The sequence below is a fragment of the Hypanus sabinus genome, chromosome 16, assembly GCF_030144855.1.
Source record: "Hypanus sabinus isolate sHypSab1 chromosome 16, sHypSab1.hap1, whole genome shotgun sequence".
NCBI classification, from domain to species: domain Eukaryota; kingdom Metazoa; phylum Chordata; class Chondrichthyes; order Myliobatiformes; family Dasyatidae; genus Hypanus; species Hypanus sabinus.
Genome location: NC_082721.1, coordinates 80,385,491 through 80,410,025, shown reverse-complemented (window position 1 = coordinate 80,410,025; position 24,535 = coordinate 80,385,491). Strand labels below are relative to the sequence as shown.

The 24,535-nt window shown below is 43.5% G+C and overlaps 1 protein-coding gene across 1 annotated transcript; it reads left to right on the top strand.

Annotated features, from left to right (window-relative positions):
• The first annotated feature begins 1,033 nt into the window (after positions 1 to 1,033).
• On the top strand, positions 1,034 to 22,785 carry cnn1b (calponin 1, basic, smooth muscle, b). Its single transcript, XM_059992199.1, has 7 exons — positions 1,034 to 1,232; positions 4,822 to 4,943; positions 7,214 to 7,280; positions 15,746 to 15,883; positions 15,988 to 16,104; positions 18,880 to 19,026; positions 19,774 to 22,785. Exons 1-7 carry the CDS (start codon positions 1,173 to 1,175, stop codon positions 20,086 to 20,088), a joined length of 966 nt encoding a protein of 321 aa, XP_059848182.1. The 5' UTR covers positions 1,034 to 1,172; the 3' UTR covers positions 20,089 to 22,785.
• Positions 22,786 to 24,535: the final 1,750 nt, after the last annotated feature.

The window sequence follows — 24,535 nt, the reverse complement described above, 5'->3', positions numbered from 1 at the left end:
AGATATAATGACAATAACAGAAACAATGCCTTACCAAAGGAGGTGTAAGGCACTCCTTCCTTCTGGTAGCCTGCAGGTCACCTTTCGGCAATCTATAGCCCCGTGATCAGGGTCACGTGAAGCCGTGGGATCAGGTGGAGGATGGTCGTATGAGCAGCTCGTCCATATCACGTCCTGCTTATGTGGCCACTGACGCCAGGCAGACAAGCTCTGAAGAGTACTGATAACGGCTGGGGTCACCCGTCCTGTGAAGACACTGCCCAGTAGAAGGCAATGGCAAAACACTTCTGTCGGAAAGTTTGCCAAGAACAATCACTGTCATGGAAAGACCATGGTCACCCATGCCATGCGACACGGCCGATAAAGAACGGGCAAGTATCACATCAGGTCCTACTAGTGATGCCCAGTTTGATATTACAGGGCAGCCAAGTAGTTGATTATTACTGTCACGTTTGAGATACCGTGAAAAGCTTTACTTTGCCTGCCATTCAGACAGATAATTCCATACACAGCTATATCAAAATAGCACAAAAGAGAAAAAGTAGAGAATGCAGAACATAGTGTTACAGACAAAAATGTAATGCAGACAGACCAATGTATAGCAGGGTCCAGATCAAGGTAGACTGAAAGACCATAGTGTATGATTTCAATTCAAGAGTTTATAATAGTGGAATGGAAGATGCCATCTTTCATGTGCTGACCTGGGAGTCCTGATGTAATATTATAGAGCTTCCATGTAAGGCCCTTTTTGATATTACAAAGACCAGCCAGTTTGGCCTGATTAACACCTGATATTTCATGGGCTCTCTAGCGTAGCTGGCTCCAGCACAGAAATTCTCTTACTAATATTCTGCAAATTGCAAAATTTTTTTCTATGTATAAAATGCTGCTGCAAAATCAAACCAATCTCTTTTCACATCCAACATAAACAACCAAGATGGAAAATATGACGACAGTTTCTCAAATTCCAATAGGCCGGCGTCATTGGAATTGTCAGCCAACCTAATTGGCTGTCCTCTGAACCAATAAGGAAGCAGTCTCAGATCCAACTAATTCAAGAGTTTGAAAAGTTTGGGAAATTTTGTGAGACTTCCAGAACTGACGAGAGTGAGTGCAGGCAGTGGCTCTCTGGAATTATAAGCCTGCAATAAAATTTCCTCTGCAGCTCAACGATGTCAGCGCATTTCAACAAGGGACCTGCGTATGGACTCTCAGCAGAGGTGAATCGCAAGGTAAGCACTGGCCTTAATTTTTACAAGCATGGAAACTGCTTCAGCACAGAATGAAGGACGCTAGTCAAAAGGTGCTCGGCAAATACAGTTCCTCAATCCTTCCGTTATGAAGTCACATCTGATTTTTAATAGTTATTAGCATGACAGATGTGCGGGCATATTCTCTACTTTTCTCTGGAAGCACTGACGTGATAATCTCTACAAACATTCCTTTAAATATTAGCCAGCTTGTCAATGAATGAAATGTGGCCAACAGAAATGAGCAGGGGAAGTTAAGCCAACTGGAGGAATTTAACCTTCTGAGGTATCGATTCTGCAGATACAAACAGCAAACATCAGGTCCTATTTAAAGGACAGATTCTGCAGAACTGCAGTCTGTGACTTGCGTTTGAGAAGGGGAAACTTTTAAATGATTTGGTGTCATAAAATCTGTTTTCTATTACGGAGGTGCACAGCTGTAAGCTGCTTGACTGGAAGAGTCTGATAAACATTTCAGATGTATGTGTGATCGGTGTGTGTTGTTGGATCCGACATTCATGTAGTTTCTAACTTTAGTCCTTGGCACTGGTAGTACCGATCCAGATGTGGGGGTGAGGTTGTTTGGAAGTGGAGGATCAATATCTGCGCTAAAAGCAAATACTACTGAGGTACACAGTCAACTTGGATTAATTTAGAAAAATTGTTAAGTTTATCTACAAGTATTCCCTGAACTAAACCTTCAATTGCTCTATGAAGGTAACTTCATTCTGTTTGAATCGCTTCACTTGCGAATGGAAGTTCAGTACACACTAGAATTCGGAAGAGTGACGGCTGACTTTGTTGAGTGTTGAAAGACCTCGATAAGAGTGGATGTGAGGAGGATGTTCCCTATGGTGGGGGAGCCTAAGGCCAGAAGGCACAGCTTCAGAACAAAGTGGTGTCCTTTTAGCACAGAGATGAAGAACAATTTCTTTAGGCAGAGAGTGATAAATCTGCAGAAATCTTTGCCACAGGTGGCGGTGGAGGCCAAGTCATTGGGTATATTTAAGGCAGAGGTTGTTAGATTTCTGATTGGTCAGGATATGAAGGGATACGGGGAGAAGGCAAGAGATTGGGCCTGAGAGGGGAGGTGGATCAGACAAGATAAAATGGCTGAGCAGACTCGATGGGCCAAATGGCCTAAGCCTACTCCTAGATCTTATGGTTCGATGGCCTTAAATATGAAACATCTGGACTCACCATCAAGCAGCTTCAGGGTAGTTATGCCAAAACAGCTTCCATTTATAGAGCACCTCCAAAGACCTTCAGCAGAGCCAGGTGATGAGTTATGAGGGCAGGTAAATGCCACTGGTAGAATAATGAAGACTAGGGAAGCTCACAGGAATGTAGTGCTCAGGGCAATCACAGAGTTAGGGAGAGACAAGACCTCGGAGAGATTTGAGGGGAAAAAAGTCACAGCCTTAAAATCGGGGCTGCTTGAACAGGACCCAATACAGGTCAGCAAGCAGCTGAGTGGAAAATAGGGGGGCCTGTGTGTGCTCATACACAGAAGGCATAGGTCTGAACAGTGAAAAGGCACAGCCAGCCAGGAGTGCGTTGGAATGAGAAGAAATGGATGCAGGCTCAGCAGCGTACGAGATCAGGAAGGGGCGCAGTCGGGCAGAGCTAGAGATTGGTCTCAGCGACGGGAAGGAAGTGACTGCCTAGAAAAATGTCTGTGCTTCCAGGCACGGGTAATGTGTTGATTGCTAGTAAGCTCCCCTGGCCTGGAACCGAACTTGGGACGAGCCCTGGATCTCCTTGTTCCCAATTCTCTAGGCCTACGTGTCAGTTTTCACTCAGCATTCAGGAGCACAGTGGAACTGCTGACCTTTTTTTTTAAAACAACCATTTGTCTAAAAATAAAGATCAGATTTATTTGTCACGTGTACATCAAAACGTAGAGTGAAATGCGTTGTCGTGGCAACAAACCAACACGGTCTGAGGATGTGCTGGGGGCAGCTTGCAAGTGTCACCATGCTCCCGGCATCAACTTCGTAACCCTAACCTGTGCATCTTTGGAATGTGGGAGGAAACCAGAACACCAGGAGGAAACGCAAGTGGTCACAGGGAGAGCATGCAAACTCCTTGTGGACAGCAGCGGGCTCTGTAAAGTGTTACGTTGGGTGCTGCGCCACTGCGCCGCCCCTCCCAATCACAAACCCACAAAGTGAGAGCAAAACGCTGCTGGCTTTCAAGAAGGCTCCGATTAAATCCGCGATGAGGCTAAAAGCGTGGACGGAGGGAGTAAGTGAGGAAGAGCAGGAGGGAGAGGGAAGCAAAGAGTGAAATGAGTGAGAGAAAAAATTGACCAGCTTCCCTTCTCACCTTCTTCATTCCCTAAATGGGGGCCTTTTGGAGGCCACCCTGGGGTCACTTCATGATGCCAAGGGCCTAAGTGGGTTTGTTCAGCCCTTCAAACTGAGAGCAGGACCCTTGGCACAGACTGAAAATGGAGGTTTCACAATCAGCTTACCAGAAGTGGAAAGAAATCGAGTTCTTGGATGCAAGGTGACTGCACTGATGGGGAGAGGGAAGGCCGTGGAGATATTTGAAAACAGCAATAATTTGAAAATCAAAGTTTAATAAATAAGACCATAAGATATAGGAGCAGAATTAGGCCATTTGGCCCCATCAAGTCTGCTCTACCATTTCATCATGGCTGATCCAATTTTCCTCTCAGCCCCAGTCTCCTGCCTTCTCCCCATATCCCCTCATGCCCTGACTAATCAAGAATCTATCAACTTCTGCCTTAACTATACATAAAGATTTGGCCTCCACAGCTCCACAGAGAATTCCACAGATTCACCACTCTCTGGCTAAACAAATCCCTCCTCATCTCAGTTCTAAAAGGACGTCCCTCTATTTTGAAGCTGTGTCCTCTTAGACCCTCCCACCATAGGAAACATCCACTCCATCAAGGCCTTTCAAATAAGATGTTAATATTTTGAAGCTGTGTCCTCTTAGACCCTCCCACCATAGGAAACATCTACTCCATCAAGGCCTTTCAAATAAGATGTTAATGTTTCAGAGTTAGGGAGAGTGGAAAAATAGGCTGAAGACTGAAGACTGTGGCTGAGACTCCAAGATCCAAGGCCCTGAGGCACCTGAGCCTGAGACCCAAGTCTATCCCTATCCCTTTATCTTCTCTCTGGAGCTATTTGAGCACCTAAATCTCTGCCGGCTTCTCCGTTTCCCACCATTCATTTTCAAAATCTCCTCATCGCTCCTCCATATCATTACCATCTTTGTGATGTCCACTCCTGTTCTGCACTCATTTATTTAATATCTTATCGAAGGAAATCAGAGGGCCCACAAGATCTTGGTCGACAATGGATTTAGAAAACGTTTGGGAGTATAGAAAAAGGGTGTTTGAAAGTTTGGTGCTCAAGGCTGTAGGCAGAGGCACGTAGGGATAACATGAAGAGGAATAACAGGGCTGTACATATAATGGTACGAAGACATGAAAGGGGTTCAGCTGATGCGATGTAGTACGAGGCCTAGGGACACTCAAGCCCAGTCCTGGGTTCTAAATTCAAGACAGTTCACATGGTTTCCCTGTGACCTGCAGATTGCCCAGAAATATGACCCACAAAGAGATGAGGATATCCGGAGGTGGATTGAAGATGTGACTGGAGTCACTATATCTGAAAACCTAATGGATGGGCTGAAGAATGGAGTCGTACTGTGCAAGTAAGCAAATCCAAACCACACACTGCTCCAGTGTATATCTTACAAGACTTTCTACTGCAGCTAACACACACCTTCAGTCTGCGTGATCTATTACCAATCACAACTGCCCTTTCACTGTACCTCTGGCCTCGAGTATATTTCTCCCAAATTTTGTTACCACTGTTAGCATCCTACGACCTTATAAAGCCCCATTCAGCAATCGTCTTCCTTGGCAAGCAACCAATTGATCTCAAGCCCTCCATTCCACAGAATCTCTGCCCTATCTGACCCATCACCGGGGTGATTCTAACTGCAACTGCTCGTCCCTCTTTATCTCCATCACTCTGCAGCTATCCCCTCCACTCCTGTTGCTGATGCTCTATTCCACCAGTGACTTACATCAACTGCGGCTTGGGGAAACATTGTTTTACCAAAGCTTGAGTACTCAGTATTTCCCATTAGTGTACAAAAGGAATGCATGCTTAAAAATGTTTAATTAAGTGACAACGCTGGACAAAATGGTTCAAATATTCAAAGTAAATTTTATCATCAGAGTACATATAGTCACCAGATACATCTCTGAGATTTATTTTCCTGCAGGCATATTCAAAGTTTCAGGTTTTAAAAGTATATTTAATGTCAGAGAAATGTATACAATATCCATCCTGAAATGCTTTTTCTTCACAACCATCCAGAAAAACAGTGGAGAGCACCAAAGAATGAATGACAGTTAAATGTTAGAACCCCAAAGTCCCCCCCCAGCTCCCCTCCCTCCCATGCATAAGTGGCAGCAAGCAACAATCCCCCCTCCCCCACCAGCAAAAAGACGCATCGGCACCCGCCGTCAAGTGCTCAAGCATGTTGCAAAGCAGCAGCAAAGACACAGACTTGCAGTACCCCAAAGACTTGGCTTTCACCCAGTATTCGACATACCACAGCCTCTCTCTCTCTCTCTCTCTCTCTCTCTCTCTCTCTCTCTCTCTCTCCCTAATAAAGGAGAAAGAGGTGTCTCCATTTCAGAGAACCTATAGAATAGTAACTATAACAGGATCAATAAAAGATCAACCAGAAGACAACAAACTGTGCCAAACGCAAGAAAAAATAAATAGCAATAAGTAAGGAGAACATGAGATAAAGAGGTAAAGAGTCCTTAAATTGAGATCATTGGTTACATAGGAACATAGAAAACCTACAGCACAATACAGGCCCTTCAGCCCACACAGCTGTGCCAAACACGTCCCTACCTTAGAAATTACTAGGCTTACCTCTAGCCCTAGGTTTTACTCAGCTCCATGTACCTATCTAAACTTCTCTTAAAAGACCCTATCGTATCAGCCTCCACAACCATTCCCGGCAGCCCATTCCACACACTCACCACTCTCTGAGTAAAAAAACTTACCCGTGACATCTCTTCTGTACCTACTCCCCAGCACCTTAAACCTGTGTCCTCTTGTGGCAACCATTTCAGCCCTGGGAAAAAGCCTCTGACTACCCACACAATCAATGCCTCTCATCATCTTGTAAACCTCTACCAGGTCACCTCTCATCCTCCTTCACTCGAAGGAGAAAAGGCCGAGTTCACTCAACCTAATCCCATAAGGCATGCTCCCCAATCCAGGCAACATCCTTGTCAATCTCCTCTGCACCCTTTTCAATGGCTTCCACATCCTTCCTGTTGTGAGGCGACCAGAACTGAGCATAGTCCTATATAAGGGCAACATTACCTCTTGATTCCTAACTTCAATTCCATGATTGAGGAAGGCCAATACACCGTACGCCTTCTTAACCACAGAGTCAATCTACGCAGCAGCTTTGAGTGTCTTATGGACTCGGACCCCAAGATCCCTCTGATCCTCCACACTGCTGAGAGTCTTATCATTAATACTATATTCTGAGATGCTGTGGGAACATCTCAGTGGATGGGTAAGTGAGTGTGGTTATCCCGTTTTGTTCCAGAGCCTGATGGTTGAGAGGAGGCGGCTGTTCTTGAACCTGCTGGTGCCAGACCTACCTGATGGCAGCAGCGAGAAGAGGGCATGGCCTGGTTGCTGGGCGTCTCTGATGATGGATGCTCTTGAATAAAGGGGGATAACTATAGGTATTTAGGGGCAGAGTATTCCAGTGCATGGTGTACTATTCAGTAAAGTGGGTCATGGCTTTGTACACTGAAGACACACACACTTCAAAGTCAATAGCATTACAGTGTAATTTCGTTAATATAAATGTTCAGAAGCTGGGGAACGATTGCATTGACATTTAAAGTTTTAATCTTGCATTTCCTTTTCTTTAAGACTTATTAATACACTGCAGCCTGGCTCAATCAAGAAGATTAACGAATCCCCACAGAACTGGCACCAGGTACGGATAATACACTGTAAGGGTGCATCTGGCATCAGTGTGGATCAAGGTCTGTGTGTAAGCAGGCTCAGGCATTATGCTGTGAATGGACTGGTGTGAATATTCACCATTCAGTCCTATCCACCCGCTGGGAAAGCAGGAAGCATGTAACTCCTCCAGATCAATCAGCCCTAGAAGCCCACAGTTGTAAATTGGTAGATCCATTCGTGTCACTTACACCAAAGTTTTCTTCCTGCATACTCTTCAGACACATCAGTTGATAACAATAGTGCATTCAGGTAGAATGAGATGCAACAATAGCAGAGAAAGGAAGAGTTATAGTACAAAGAAAGTGCAGTGCAATTAGACAGTAAGGTGCAAGACCACGCAATGTTAGATTGTGAGGTCAAGGGTCCATTTAGTGGTAATAGGGGAACATTCAATAGTCTCATAGCAATGCGATGGATGTTGTTCTTAATCCTGGCCTATGTATCTTCCGGGAGAGGGGAGCAGATACAAAAGCCGAGGGTGGGTGGGAACGTTCTGCTAGCTGCTTTACTGAGGCAGTGAGATGCATGGGCAGAGTTTACGGAAGGGAGGCTGGTTTTTGTGATGTGCTGGGCTGTGCCCACAACCCTCTGCAGTTTCTTGTGGCCACGGGCAAAGCAGTTGCCATACCAAACTGTGATCATAAGACTATAAGATACAAGAGCAGAATTAGGCCATTTGGCCCATCGAGTCTGCTCCACCATATCTTCATGGCTGGTCCATTTTTCCTTCTCAACCCCAGTCTTCTGCCTTCTCCCCATATCCCTTCATGCCCTCTCCCCATATCCCTTCATGCCCTGACTGATCAACAAACTAGCAACCTCTGCCTCAAATATACCCAATGACTTGGCCACCTGTGGGAATCAATTTGACAGATTCACCACTCTTTGGCTAAAGAAATTCCTCCTCATCTCTATTCTGAGGCTATGTCCTCTGGCATTAGACTCCCATACCATAGGAAACATCCTCTCCATATCCACTCTATCAAGACCCTTCAACATTCAGTGAGGTCACCCCTCATTCTTCTGAATTCCAGTGAGCACAGGCCCTCATAAGCTCCTCATATGACAAGCCTTTCAATCCTGAAATCATTTTCGTGAACTTCCTTTGAACCCTCTTCAGTGTCAGCACGTCCTTTCTCAGATAAGGAGCCTAAAACTGCTCACAAAACTCCAAGTGAGACCCACCAGTGTTTTATAAAGTCTCAACATTACATTGTTGCTTTTATAGTCTAGTCCTCATATGATGCACCCAAATAGGGTATTCTCCATGGTGCATTAATAAAAATCGATCAGGGTCAAAGAGGACATGCCAAATTTCTTTCGCCTCCTTAGGAAGTAGTGACGCTGTTGTCAATGTTCACTCCCAGGAATTTTCAAGTCTCATCCCTTTTGACTTCAGCACCATTGATGTAAACAGGAGTTTGGGTACTATTCTCCTTCCTGAAGTCGATGACTTTGCTCGTTGGTCTTGCTGACACTATGTCCCTAGGCTCTCTGTCTCCATCCTGAATGACTGATTGTGCGGGGATCATCTGCAAACGTGTAGATGGAGTTAAACAAGAAGCTAGCCACGCGGACGTGAGTGTACAGGCAGAAGAGTAGGAGGTTCAGGATGAGACCTCGTAGAGTGCCGATGTTGAGGATAATCGTGGCAGAGGTGTTGCTGCTGATCAGCAACACCTGTAAGTCCTTATCCCTTCCTACAATTTCACTCAACATCCTGTCCTATCTTCTTATCCTGGCTTCTGGTGTGTTCCCAATTTTAATAACTTCTCAAGTGGTGGCTATGTGTTCAAATGCCAAGGTCCTGCAGTTGAAAAAATTCTTCCCTGAACCTGTCTTCCTTCCTCATAAGAAGCACCTTAGAACCTAAAGCAACACACACTAAACACTGGAAGAACTCAGCAGGTCAGGCAGCAACTAAGGAAGTGAATCTAAGGTCGATGTTTTGGGCCAAGACCCTTCTTCAGGACAGAGAAGGAAGGGGGGAAAGGTGACAGAATAATATGGGAAAAGAGGTGAGCTGGAAGCCAGGTGGGTGGGGAAGGTCAGGGACAAGGGAAGAGAGAATCTGATAGGTTAGGAGAGTAGACAGTTGGAGAAAGGGAAAGAGAAGGGGACCCACGGGGAAGGAATAGGCAGGTGAGAAGAAATGAAAGGTCCGAGTGGGGAATAGAGGAAGCAGGCAGATTTGTTCACCGGAAGGAGGAATCGATTAAAACCTACGTCATTGACAAATCTTTAATCACCTGTCCTTCTGTGGCTTGAATTCAATTCAGTAGTGGTTTGAGAATACTTCTGTAGGACCCAAGACTGTAAATGCCAAGGATTGTTCTCTTCTCATTAGAGAATTCAAGCTCACAGCCAATTGACCAAGACTTAGTTGCATTTTGAAAACCCAGACTTTTCAGTTTTGATTATCTTACCATTTAAAGATAAATGGGAGGATTAGACCTTTCCTTCCATGGCAATAGCCTATTGCATATGGAACGTTTTTCCCGATCCATCTGCAGGACGAGAATGTACCGATAAATGATGGAAACCAGGCGCGCTCCCACATAGCATCTGGCAGGGAGACTGCAAAGATGTCCCTGAAAGTAACACAGACTCCATCTCAGCCTCTGCAAGAGCCCAAAGATAAGATAAATATCCGCAGTGAGCTTTACACCCAAAAAAGGCAATGCTTTTCTAACAGTTTCAATACAGAGGGGCAGTACTGGGTGGAAACTCCAGGGCTTTAGTTATGCAAAAATATGATTGGACGTTATTACTGACTGAGCAGCAACATCGTAAGTCTAGTCTCTGCTTAATTAATGAGTCTAATACTTGAAGAGGGGGGCTTTCTCAGTAATACCATCGGGAACAAGCCAGCCAACATATACCTGCTAGTTTGTTAAAAAAAAAGAGAGGAGTAAATCTACTCTAGAGTCAGTTACAGGTTTGCCCTCCCTGCATCAACTCTGGACAATTCCTGGAAATCAGCCCAAAGCCAAAACAGTATCTGTAAAGAAATCAGAGCAACCAGCATGGAATTGGGAAGGTAAGGTTTGTCAGACTAAGATTCATACTTTAGTTAATAATATTACTGGATTAATATAAATTCAGATCTTATAATCAGGACTGGAAGTAAATGTTAACTTTTAGAAAGACAATTTAGACAAATAATGGCACTAAAGTGATCAAAATATTTAAGAATGTAATCCTATTCTGCTGTACAGTGAAACAACAGCTGATCCATTTCCCCCACCTGATCCCATATACAAAAGTCTATTTACACAGAACTTCTGCATTCTAAATGATCAATCACTTATCCTGAGTTCATGCCCTAGGCATCAGCCAAAGGAAATAGTTTCTCAGCCGAGCTTTGTCAGTTCCTTTCTAAATCGAAGATTCAGGGATCGTTTCTTATTGTGCCTCAGGACAGTGAGTATAGGGTAACCTTACTCAATCTTCCTTCATATGAAAATCCCAGGGGCTGATCTAATGAATCTGAACTGCACTGTCTCCAAGGCAATTATATCCTTCCTTGAGTACACAGACCAAAACTGCAGACAATACTTAGTGTGTTGTTCACCAGAACTCTGCACAGCTCTGGCAAAATTTCTTCACTTCTCCCCTGCCATCCAACTTCTGAATGGACATCAGACCTTTGAACACAACCTCACTACTTATTTATTTCTATTTCTGCACTGCATATATATAAGTCACTCACAGTTTTATTTCTCTTTTCTATTATTTTGTATTGCATTGTACTGCTGCCACAATGTTAACAAATTTCACGACACCTGCTGGTGATATTAAACCGGATTCTGATTCTCCTTTGTATTCCAAAACCCTCAAAGACAAACATTCTATTTGAAGGCTTGATTGATCTACCCTAATATTGACTTTCTGCCTGTGAACTTGTATTTAAATGCTTCTTCCCATTTATAGAAATAGTGCCTCTCTATTCTCCACATGGAAGTAAATTATCACACATAATCACTTTGGCGCATAATAAAAAGCCTGTGACTCTGTCAATTGACTGTGCAGAGTATACAGTATGTCTTCCTTGTTGATGACTCTCCCAAGTAGCTTTATATCAGGGCAGATGTGGATGATGTCATGCCATATTTTCATCCATTATCATACACTGTAAGTGGAGAGATTCCAGTACTGGTTCCTGTAGCATCCCCTCCTCTCAGGCAGATGATTGGCATTGTAGAGTCAGAATCAGGTTTAATATCACCGGCATTATTGGTGAAATTTGTTAACTTTGCGGCAGAGGTACGATGTAATCCATGATAAATATAGAAACAAAATGAATTACTGTATGTACATTAGTGGATTAAAATAAGTAGTGTAAAAACAGAATTTTTTTTTAAATAGTGAGGCTCATGGGCTCATTGTTCATTCAGAAATCAGATAGCAGAAGGGAAGAAGCTGTTCCTGAATCGCTAAGCGTGTGCCTTCTGTATCTCGTTCCCGATGATAACATTGAGAAGAGGGCATATCCTGGGTGAAGGGGGTCTTTAATATTGGATGCCACCTTTTTGAAGCATCGCTCCTTGAAGATATTTTGAATGCTACAGAGGCCAGAATCCATGATGGAGCTGTCTAATTTTACCACCCTTTGCAGTTTACTTCGATCCGATACGGTAGCAACCAGACAGTGTTGCAGCCAGTCAGAATGCTTTCCATGGTTGATCTGAGAAGTTTTTGAGTGTTTTAGGTGATAAACCAAATCTCCTCAAAGTCCTAATGAAATATAGTTGCTGCCTTGCCTTCTTTGTAGCTGCAATGATATGTTGGGATCAGGTTAGATCCTCAGAGGCATGAACAGATATTGGCTTGTTTTCACTTCTATGGGTTCAAAGTGGCACAGTATCGCAGTGGTTAGCACAACTCTTTATGGTACCAGCAACCTGGGTTCAATTCTCACCACAGTCTGTGAGGTGTTTATACACTCCCCCAACCCCATGACTGTGTGGATTTCCTCCAGGTGCTTAACCTCCTCCCACAGTCTATAGATGTACCAGTTAGTAGGTTAATTAGTCATTGTAAATTGCCCTGTGATTAGGCTAGAGTTAAATCAGGAGGAAGCTCGGAGGTGCAGCTCAAAGTGCCAGAAGAGACTATTCTGCACTGTACCTCAATAAATTAGAATTATATAAAGTGATTGATAAGCCAATTATGGGACCTGCAGACTCTTCTACAGTTGGGGCAGAAGAAGCCAACATAATGGGAGATTGCTTCAGAAAGTGGTGGCTCCTTCTGCCATATAGAGTGGGCTTCCAGGTGCTTCCTATGCAGGGCCTCAAGGTTCACAGTGACAACCCTCATGTTGCTTCTCACCTGGGCCACGGCTTGCTCGGAACTAGTGGGACTGTTGCACTTTCTTGCGAGGCTTTGAGAGTGTCACAGAACCAATTCCCAAGTTCAAATTGCACACTCCTCCCAGGACAGGACTTCGAAATAGTGGTTCGGTTTCAAAGGTCTAGCGTCAAGCACATGGACGTGGTCTTTCTGACACAACTGATCTGGTGTAATTAAGGCTGCTGACGTCAGGAATTTGGTCTAAAAGAGGACATTAGTTTGCTTTTCTTTCTGGTAGATTTGGATGATTTTGCAAGGCCAGTACAACTAGTATCTCTGGTTTGTTGCTATAAGGTAGTTAAAGTTACAGTAGCCTAGGAGGGTAGAATCACTGCTGTGCAGATAATCGAGAGGTTTTATTGATAAGTTTGAGGTCTTTATTATTAGGTGGTCTCCTTTAACTGGCTGTGAATGCGACTCGTCACTAATGTCTGCCTTCTAAGATTTCTAGGTTTCTGCTGTGAAACTTTTTATTCGGAAGGCAAAGTTGTACGATAGAGACAGGCTGGGCCTTCTCTTGTAGATGCTGAGTCTGAGGTCACAGATTTCAGTAAATGAGTCAGCAGTTACTTGGAGTATCAGTCTCCAATTATGTGCCAGCACAGCAGCTTGACCACTGGAATTGGGATGGTGTTAGTCCTGGAACTGAGGCATCGTAGGTTGAATAGGTCCCCATTAGGCTTGTGGTCTTACTTTACTGCCCCTGTCAAAGATATTTAAAACAGTACAGTCAAGAAAACTGTATTCCAAATACACAATCTTCTTTGGATACCACCATAAAAGCAACCAAGGCACGAATACACTACATCAACTTCCCGTAGTCCCAGGTACACTACTGCTTGACCTACCAAGCATTTTTTTGTTTTTATTTTAGATTACTGTCATCTCATATTTGCTTTTGTAAATACATCATACAACTCCAATGACTCACAAGTAGTTCCAATGAATCGCAGTACCTCAAATAGCAACAATGACATACAATTGGTCCGTAGAGATAACAATCATAGCTTATAACCAGAGATATCTACTTCTAAGAAACTGTCCCCATTGGCGTCGCTTGAAGAATTTAACCCTATTGGCTGCCTCAGTATGTTTTTTCCGGTAAGGACATTGCATTACTGGTATTTACCCAAGACTATAGTTTATTTTTCCTCTTGTTCGAGTATTGATGCAACCAGATGGCATCTGATAACTTGAAGATCCTCACTTGGGGCTTGACTTTTAGGTGATTTCTTGTTTATTTTATTAGCTTTTGGAAAAAAATGGTTAATTTCAGTTCTTGCACAAAAAAAAACGGTAAGCTGCATCATTTTTAGTGGAAGCACAACTAAATCAGAATTAGCATCATATCCATGACCCGGTTACACAAGACAGAGGGCGAGGATGATCTAGCCTGAAATCCCTTTTCCAATACGTTAGAGAAATAAATGTGCAATTCCCCTGACACTTGTTGTAGAGTGACAAAAGCCAGCCTTAGCTTGGCTTCTTTTAAGAACAATGTGGACTTGGTCATTCATGGGTATGCTTTATTCCATCAAACACAAAGTGAACTGTTTCCTTGGCATTGGGCCAGAGCATAGATTAGCACCGAAAATGACCTCCAACAGTCACGGTGCTTCTTTGGAGGGAATAGATGGGGAAAGGAGGACTTGGGGGTTGTTTCTCTTAGTGAGGCCACTGGTTGTTTGGTTGATGTGTTCACCAAGATAGAATGCTCACAATATTTCTGCCAGCTGATCTGGCCTCTGCAGTGAAATGCCTTAGTGAATAGCTTGAACGAAATATTAATTTTCATTGGCATTATTTACACATAAATCTGTTTCATCCAGCTTTTTCACCTACACTCTTACCACCATCACACCACTGGCAGCGATCTGAAAGCAAAACTATTTCAAAGTAAATTTATTATCTGAGCATGTAGATCTATGTCACCGTGCAGTACCGACAAACAACCAATGTGCAAATTCTGTGAGACTGAAGTTTATTATTGGAATAAATGTTATCGATGTGTTACATACCCCGTAACTGGGTCACTTACCAGCAAAGATAGAGAGGTCCGTTGAAGTCTGATGGTACTATTTTTAAACAGTATTTATTGATAAAAATACACAAAAATAATATCAATGCAAACATACAGATAACATACGTCGTCAATACTAAATCTAAAAGTGCGGGTATAATAATAATCAATAAGAAATAGCTCTATCGTTGTCTAGGGGATAATGTATTGTCCGATGGAAATATAAAAGTCACTCAAGTTCATGCAGGCTACAGCCTTTTGTTGGAGAGAGAGAGACGGATTTTTCTTAGAACTTGCCCATTTTCCTTTTCATGATGTCGATCCTTCGAGCGTTCCATTGGTGTAGCTGGTCACGGGTCAAGGACCAGCTCCTTTTGCTATTTAGCTAAGCCATCTTCCGTGGTCAGGCCCACCAATTCCAAGGCAAATGGAAAAGGATGCATGTGGGCTTTCCACCGGCTGTCGCTATTACGCTGTCACGGGATTTCTAGCATTTCTCCTGGTGCGTCTAAAGGGGCTGTTTCCCGGACCCTCTTTTATCCTGACTCACAGGGTCTCAGATATCAATCAGGTTGGGATGGTGCCACCTCTCAACCAGCCCACTTTTGGTCATTCCCTAAGGGCTTCAAATAAATAGCACAGTACTCAATACACAATTCCGTCTCCAAGAGACAATGGCCGTTTCCCATGGCTTTGTATCGCTGAGGGTCCAGGACATTCCAAACCCCTTTGTGGATTCTGCGTGTCTTTCTCTCATTTCCTGGGTCTCCTGACCCGAATTAATAGTGATCTTGCGATTTTCTAAAGAGGGGGCTACTTTGGACCCTTCGGCCCCTCAGAGTTGGGGCACAGGTGTAACAGATGAAAAAAAATTTTTCCCAGGTTGACATTTGCGTGTTTATCTATTTTGTTAAAAAAAAAAGTTTGAAATTATGAAACGCAAGCTCCAATCATAGCCTTTCCAATTCTGCCTTTATAATACTAGATATTCAGCTTAGTACAATAATGTGCAGCCAGTTGTTAAAAATGATTTGGCCCTCACATTTGCTTTTAATCCACAGCTGGAAAACATTGGAAACTTTCTCAAAGCAATCGCAAAATACGGCGTGAAGCTTCACGACAGCTTTGAAGCCAACGACCTGTATGAGAACTGTAACTTGACCCAAGTTCAGACCACTCTCATGGCCCTAGCTAGCTTGGTGAGTACGTTTACAGTGACCACCTTAATCAAAATGATCTTCAGTTATTTATTAGAATTATCTGACTCACTCATCACTTAAAAGCTATCTTTTGCCTCTCACAGGCAAAGACGAAAGGGTACCAAACTAAATCAGACATTGGTGTGCGGTATGCAGAGAAACAGCAACGTGCTTTTAACAGTGAGACACTGAAAGCAGGACGGAACATCATTGGACTTCAGGTACAGCCTTATCTAGTGGCCACTGCTCTGCATAGTGGGACTTCCTTTTGAAGAGCAAACACGAGGAAATCTGCAGATGCTGGAAATTCAAACAACACACACAAAATGCTGGTGGAACACAGCAGGCCAGGCAGCATCTATAAGGAGAAGCTCTGTCGACGTTTCGGGCCGAGACCCTTCGTCAGGACTAACTGAAAGGAGAGATACTAAGAGATTTGAAAGTAGTGGGGGGGAGGGGGAAATGCAAAATGATAGGAGAAGACCGGAGGGGGTGTGATGAAGCTAAGAGCTGGAGAAGGGAAAGGATCATGGGACGGGAGGCCTCGGGAGAAAGAAAGGGGGAGTGGGAGGAAGCACCAGAGGGAGATGGAGAACAGGCAGAGTGATGGGCAGAGAGAGAGATAGGGTCAGGGATGTCAGGGATAGGGTAAGAAGGGGAGGAGGGGCATTAACGGAAATTAGAGAAGTCAATGTTCATGCCAGCAGGTTGGAGGCTACCCTTTGAAGACAGGGATTAGAAGAGGGATAAGAGGACAGTAAATACAGAGAAAACATTGAAGAGGTCAAGCACTTAAGTTACAGAGAAAGGTTGAACAAGTTAGGTCTCTATTCATTGGAGCGTAGAAGGTTGAGGGGGGATTTGATCGAGATATTTAAAATTTTGAGAGGGATAGATAGAGTTGACGTGAATAGGCTGTTTCCATTGAGAGTAGGGGAGATTCAAACGAGAGGACATGATTTGAGAGTTAGGGGGCAAAAGTTTAAGGGAAACACAAGGGGGTATTTCTTTACTCAGAGAGTGGTAGCTGTGTGGAATGAGCTTCTTGTAGAAGAGGCCAGTTCAGTTGTGTCAGTTAAGGTAAAATTGGATAGGTATATGGACAGGAAAGGAGTGGAGGGTTATGGGCTGAGTGCAGGTAGGTGGGACTAGGTGAGATTAAGAGTTTGGCACGGACTAGGATGGCCGAGATGGCCTGTTTCCTTGCTGTGATTGTTATATGGTTATATGTTATAAGAAGCAACTTGCTGCAGAAGCTGACTAAGAAGTGAAAATACCTTGATGAGAAACGGCACACTTGCATGGCAGAAACAGTGAAGATTGCCCAGAAGAGTTATTGGGATACCTCACAAAATGCCTTCCTTAATCTTGGCATCAGTTATTCTGGGGAAACATCCATCTCAAATATCAAAATCCTTCACTGAAACTGATAGCCTTTCTAAAACCCGTCCTACCATGCAGTGCCCACCCTGCCTAAGTATGCCCAGGCATACCTTGACAAGGGAAAACTTTTCAACCTACATTGTGGGTAACTTAATTGACTTGAGTTATGAATCAAAATAATAAATATAGGCGACTTTAAAAAAAATGGTGCAGGAAGTTACACAAGATATTGGCGAGACCTAATTTGGAGTATTGCGTGCAGTTTTGGTCACCTACCCGTAGGAAAGATGTAAACAAGGTGGAAAGAGTGCAGAGAAAACTTACAAGGAGTTTGCCGGACTTGGAGAAGTTGAGTTATAAGGAAAGATTGTTTGGGTTAGGATTTTATACCTGTGATCGTAGAAGATTGAGGGGAGATTTGATAGAAGTATACAAAATTATGAGGGATATAAAAAGGGTAATTGCAAGCAAGTTTTGTCCACTTTGGTTAGGTGGGACTCCAACCAGAGGTCATGGCTTAAGGGTGAAAAGTTTAAGGGGAATGTGAGAGTGAAACTACTTCACTCAGAGGGTCGTGAGAGTGCCGCCAGCACAAGTGGTCCATGTGAGCTTGATTTCAACATCTAAGAGAAATTTGGATAGGTACTCGGATAGTAGGGGTAGCTGGTTAGAAGTTTGAATGGTTTTCGGCATGGACTAAACGGGCCAAAGGGCCTGTTTCTGAGCATACATCTCTATAACTCCATAGGGAAGCTGCATGGTGATTTTCATGAATCACCAGCTCAAAAATCCATAAGCTACACCCAAAACTATTCAGGAAGCTAAATTTTTGTTGCCCAGTACTATCAACCTGCAATGCTAACCATTTATCATTCCAGATACATTGCCTGACCAGCAGAATATTTCCAGTAGGCACTGTTGTTTATATTTTGTACAAAGAGAATTTTTATTTTAAAGAAACAGCGAGGGTATGGTTTGGAACTCACACTCTCAAAAGAAAGAAAAATGGGGGGTGGGGGGGAGCATCCAATAGAGAATAAACTGCAGGGATACGGGTAATGATTTGGTGAACTAAACTACCTGGATTGCTTGTACAAGGAGCAAAGATGGACCCATTGTCCAAATCACTTACTTCTCAATGCAATTGATTCTTTGGTGATGAATCATTAGGATGTTGAGTGGGCCAATGGGTGGAAGCTATAGCCAGATAGGCAAGCTTCTCTAGGGGAAGATTACTTTGACCCATCAACCAGGTTTTCAAATCAAAATTATGTTGCTGAACAATACACAGAAACAGCAATTGGCTTGTTCACAAGGGCAGCCGTTGTGGAGGAAGATCTGGAGAGGGAGTTGGCGATAGCTGTTCCACTGGCATATCCATGCAACCAAATCCCCTGAGCACAGGTGGATTAGGTAGGTGGAGGGTAACCTCAGACAAGGTCAAGGGAGTGTGGAAATTACGGCAAAATCAAATGTATCAATTATGTTTCATTTATACAGAAGCAAGTCTATCCTATCAGTGAGAAAACCATTCCATCAGTCAGATTCTCTTCAGAAAGCAAACAGGAAGATTTCACTACTTTTGATGTCTCTCATGTTCCAATTTTCTTTAGATGGGGACAAATAAATTTGCCAGCCAGCAGGGTATGACAGCCTATGGCACCAGAAGGCATCTGTATGACCCTAAAACTGGAGTGGAGAAGCCCCTTGACCAGACAACTATCAGCCTCCAAATGGGAACCAACAAGGGGGCAACACAGGTATGGGGGGGGGGGAAGCATGCACAGAAATGAGATCAGATACAGCACTTTCTGTACGTTTAGGTGTGTGCAAGTCCTACATACTTCTCAAGGGAATTGTTAACCCATTCAGCACTGCTCCTACAATGAGAATAGGCACAATGGAAAAGACAGTAGTGCTGGTGGTTGTGGAGGATATTGGTAACGGTGGGTGGAGGTGAGGGATATGGCAGGGGTTACTTACAGCCCGTTACACAGCTGGCATTTAGGGCAGCAATGAAGATCCTCTATCTCTGGCGACCCTCAGGTCGTCAGCAGCTTCCTTTTGCTTTTCACTGCTGTCAGTCACACGTTCCGGGTGGAGACTCAGGAATACTGTCGCATTCAGATGTAGAAGGATCCTTCAACGTCATTTCCATAGCATTTTTATTTTACCAGTCAGGGTTGTCAGCCCTGAGATGAACCCCTGAACTTGGAGGACCAGTGGACCACTCTTAGTCTGCCCTCTACACTTTGACCTGTTTGGCCAAAGCATCGACTCCAGCCACCATAGCTCCATAGGTCATTGAGCCATACCAGCCTCCAAACCACAAGGCTGTGGTCCTCTTGGAGGATGGCAGGGGGTGGGAGAAGTTAAGCAAGCTACGTGGAATTTGCAGCTAACAAACAGGAATCTCAGCAGATGTGGCTCACTCAAAGGGGTTGGGGAGTGGGATGTAGCAGAGTTTACGCAGGTCTCTCTCCAATCCGTCTGGTTGCTGTTTTCAGGCTGGAATGACGGCCCCAGGAACACGGAGACACATTGTTGACAACAAGCTGGGCACTGAAAAGTGCGACTCCAGTATCGTGTCGCTACAGATGGGAACAAACCAGGGGGCCTCGCAGAAAGGAATGACTGTGTACGGGCTGAGCCGCCAGGTGTTTGACGCCAAGTACTGCTGCATTTCCAACTACCCCAACGACGATGGCATCCTGTTGGCAAGCGGCTCGGAATGCAGCGAAGGTGACTACCAAGGAGAGTACAAATACAATCAGCACACGGATGCCATTCGCCGCGGGCAAATCTATCAGGGCTTTGAGTGAAAGCACAGTGATACCACTCAACGGACTGATTTGTACAAATGTGCATCGCATCCTTACATACCCCTTCACCCAATGCTCAGTACTAGGGCCCCATGTGTAAAACCCTGGTCAAAGTGACACAGAACACTTCCCTGCCAATGCACACTGCTGCAGAAACCTATACCCAGCTCCAGTGCCAAAAATGAGTTGGCAGACACATCCATTCTTTTTCTTATCCACCCGAGTCAGTGATGAACTGGCCAATTGACTCAAAACAATCGGAAAATGCAGGCCAATGCAACAATTGGCAAAAGGATATTGAACTATTGGGTTAGATCCAGTTTCAGGAGTTTCAATGGTCAGGTTTTGTATGGCAATCCCAAGTCTTCAGTAACATACTCTGAATCAGTTTTCTCTCATCAGACTAATATTTTGTACAATATTGGATATACAATCCCAATATATACAACAATGTAATTGACTGTCCACCTGTCACAGGGATAAATTCTGTATTCCAACACTGCCATGTTGTATAATTAATACATGATACTGGTGGGTTTAACTATACAGTCCCTGTAAAATGCAATGCCAGTCATCACTGGGATGTGGGCTGTTTCATAATGCCAGCTTTGATAATTTGTTGGACTTCCATCATGGTAAAATCTATGCTGATACACAGAGAGAACAACATGTTAAACCATCTTAACCCACTCAACGCTAATCCTGTAGCTGGAGCAAGAGCAGATGATGATGGACGCACGTTCAAAGTATTTAGATTAGTTTCTAGAATTAGAGGAGCTTCTTTTCAAAAGCAGTACTTTAAGTATCTATACCCACTATAAGCATTAGTTGTAGATCAAGAACTCCCCCTGCGCACAGACACTTTCCTTTCCAAATTCTACCAAACGCCAGGCTTAAGCAGACAGTCAAACTCGACAACAGCGAAGGCTGAAATCAGGCCTTGGGACTTCCCTATAGTCAGCTCACTGTTTGTACAGAACAACCTCCAATGGAAGGACATGCCAAGTGTCGGGTAAACTGAAGGTAATATTTATGTTCAATAAAACTGTGACAGCACCAGCACCAGGGCCATAACATGGACAAGCATTTTGTCAATTGGTTCATTGTGAAGATGCAAAAAAAAAAATGTAGCCAGCCAAGGCCTGAAATCAGACGCAGCCAGCGAGCACATCTCTGTGGCCAAGCTTCAGCTGTGTTCTGCCCCCAGCTAACAGTGTCTGTACCAGTTCCTCAGATTAATGTCCATCTGGCTGCCACTGCAGAATAAATCATCAGACAGTGCATACATAGTAAACAGAATCCACCCTGGCAATTAGTCAGTCATATCTGGAAACCTTCAGACACTATCAATTCTTTGTTTGATGAACTGTGTTCAGGGCAACGTGATAGTTTGACATCAGTTATTGAACTGTTAACTATCTCCTGTGACTAATTAAAAGGCCTCTTACTGCAGTAAATAATGTGAAATGTCTGCTGTTGTCCTAATCCAGAGCACAAAGTTTAATAAATCCAAAACACAGTGCAAGTCAATGAATCCAGAGCACACCATGTCAATCAGCATTGAACAACACAAAAGTTGTTATTCAGTCAATCGTTTATAATCAGAGATGGTTCCCGTTTCTATTTCCTCCAAACTACATCAGAACCGCACCACCCTGATACTTTTACCCTTTACCTACATTGGAATGGTAATGCACAGAGATACGTCCCAAAAAGGCTGCGTTATACTGCAGAGGGGTTGCACAAAGCTCCCCCTCCAACATACTCCTTGCAGCACCCACTCTGATCCGTGTGTTGCTTGGAGATGTTACCCGACTGTCCATTGGAGCAGAATCACATTGAGCACAGTGCATTAGAACATTGCACGGTCATGGGCGCGCACTGTATCAGAACGTCACACCAGGAACTCTTCCACATTACACTTAATTGTAAAGGCATGATCATCGAGCTTGGATTTTCACACAAAAGGCAGTATTATGTCAAAATAACATTGCTCACAAGGGATAAATGTTTCAATTCCATTTCCTGGCAGAGATGTGAAACTGTTCAAATAAGGACATAACATGCTGGAAATATTCATCAGTACGGCTGCATCAGTGATAGAGTAGGCAAAATTACCATTTCGGGTCAAATCCAAAATACATCTTAGGCAGGCCAGGCAATGAGTTCTGAAAATTGTCACATGTAGCTGAAAATTTCTCTCAGGAACAGATATGAGGGAAAACCACGCACTGTCCGTGACCCCAGCTGCAAGATGATTTGGAGCCTTGTTTGCCTCCAACAAACTCCATTCACTTTGCCTGCATTTACACTCTCCAACAATATGATCAGACAAATTCTAGCATCTTGATTGCACAGGATGTACAAGAACTACAGAAGTTGAGCAAGGAAAGGGTAAAGTTCAGTGGGAGGGAGTGAGGCATGTAGTTACTAGAACCACTAAACTAATAGGCCCAGAAAATATTTCTGTGCTGTGTAGGAAAACAAGTTTAAAGCAGTGTTGATAGGTTCTTGATTAGTAAGGGCATCAAAGGTTACGAGGAGAAGACAGAATGGAATCAAGAGGGAAAATAAATATGTTAAGATTGAATGATGGAGCAGAGTCAATGGACTGAATAGCCTAATTCTGCTCCAATATCTTATGTTCAGCCTAAGATACTACTGGTTACTGACAGTACACCGAACGCTGGGCACAGTTATCATCAATCTAGCTCCAGTAAGCTCTGGTAATTTATTTAAATGTAAGTCCATCTCACAATGCCAGGGAGTAAAAACCTTTGGTTTATGACTCTGTCACAATGTACAGACATGTGAATTTAAGAGCCTAATGGCTTGTAGAAAGAAGCTGTCCCATTGTTGGTCCTGGCTTTTATGCTGAGGTACTGTTTGCCAGAAACAGTTTATGGTTGGGGTGACTGGTGTCCCCGATGATCTTCCAGGCCTTCTTTATGCACCTGCTGCCCCTGAAGAAAGTCTTGAGGATTTGGGGGTCCATGCCAAACTCCTTCAGTCACCTGAGATGGAAGAGATGCTGATGTGCTTTTTTTGCCACACAGCCAGTGTGTACAGTCCAGGGGAGATCTTCGGTGATGTGTATACCGAGGAACTTGAAACTACTCACCTTCTCAACTACAGAGCCATTACTTTTATTGGGGCGAGTCTGTCTCCGTTCCTCCTGTAATCCACAATCAGCTTTTGTTTTTTTGGACATTGACTGAGAGGTTGTTAATCAGGGTGTTAACTTTAATCACTTTATCAGGGTGTTAACTTCTCCTCGGTAGGCTGTCTTGTCACTGCTAGAATCTAACATGCTTAGTAATACAAAACGGAAATATACACAAATTGCTGGACCAACCTACCAAAGGGTCTCCACCCAAAACATCGACTCTACTCTTTTCCATAGATGCTGTCTGGCCTGCTCGGTTCCTCCAGCATTTTGGGTGTGCTGCTTGGATTTCCAGCATCTACAGATTGTAAAAGGAAATCAATATTTCTAGTGGTGGATGGTGCAGTGTTAGTTTGGAGATGGTCGCAATAAACTACAAGGAGACTTTAAAACTAGCGTGTGAGATGTTACAATTTGAGATAGACACTTACTGAGAATATAATTTTAAAAAGCATGGAGGAACAAAAGGATCTGAGAGAGCTGAAAAGTGGGAGAGTTGCGTTCAACTTGCAACCAGTCCACAAATGCAAAGTACTTAATGTTAAAAACCTGAATAAAACTGAATAATTAAAGAATTAATGTTAAAATTGTCAGTAAAACTTTCCCACTCCACAGATGCAATCTGACCTGTTGAGTATCTCCAACAATTTCTTATTTTTTTCCCCATTCTATATCATTAAAATGAGCCCCTGAAAAATAAAAGCATTTGCAATGATACTACTAGAAATAATGAGATTACCTCTTAGGAAACAATGAACAAGCTAAAGTCCTTCCCCAAAAAGTTTAAAGCTAACTGGGACTTCATAGAGGCCAGTAAAATTATGTTAAGTTTTAATAAAACAGGCTTGTGATGCAGGGAAGAGCATACAACATGCAGCAGTATAAGAAATCAAAATAGGGATTTCAAGATAAATACCCTAATCTAGAGGGTGGGGAGAACATGGAGCCCTATCCCCACATAAAGTTAGGGTGAATAGTTAATGAGAGAAAGGATTGGAGAGTTATGACGACGAGTTAGATATGGCTGAAAAGCTGCTCCAGTGAAATGGAAACAGCAGTGTGCTCTCACTGAACCAAGCCATTTGACAGGCTGCTGTAAATTCTATGTAGCTCTCACCAAATCAAGGCCATTCCCACCAGATTGGGATTTTTAAAAAAAGTTTCTAGAGTGAATGGTCCAACAATTACATTTTAAATAAATTACCCTCGGGAATTAGCATCACAGAGAGGTTTTGGCAAAAGAACAGCTGGAATACCTCAGCAGGCCAATCAGCACACACT

What these genes read in the sequence shown, in the direction of transcription:
- cnn1b (XM_059992199.1), top strand. Translation starts at nt 1,173, where the DNA reads ATGTCAGCGCATTTCAACAAGGGACCTGCGTATGGACTCTCAGCAGAG. An exon ending in AATGGAGTCGTACTGTGCAA is followed by an intron (nt 4,944 to 7,213) that starts GTAAGCAAATCC and finishes CTTTTCTTTAAG; the next exon opens with ACTTATTAATACACTGCAGC. An exon ending in CCAACAAGGGGGCAACACAG is followed by an intron (nt 19,027 to 19,773) that starts GTATGGGGGGGG and finishes TGCTGTTTTCAG; the next exon opens with GCTGGAATGACGGCCCCAGG.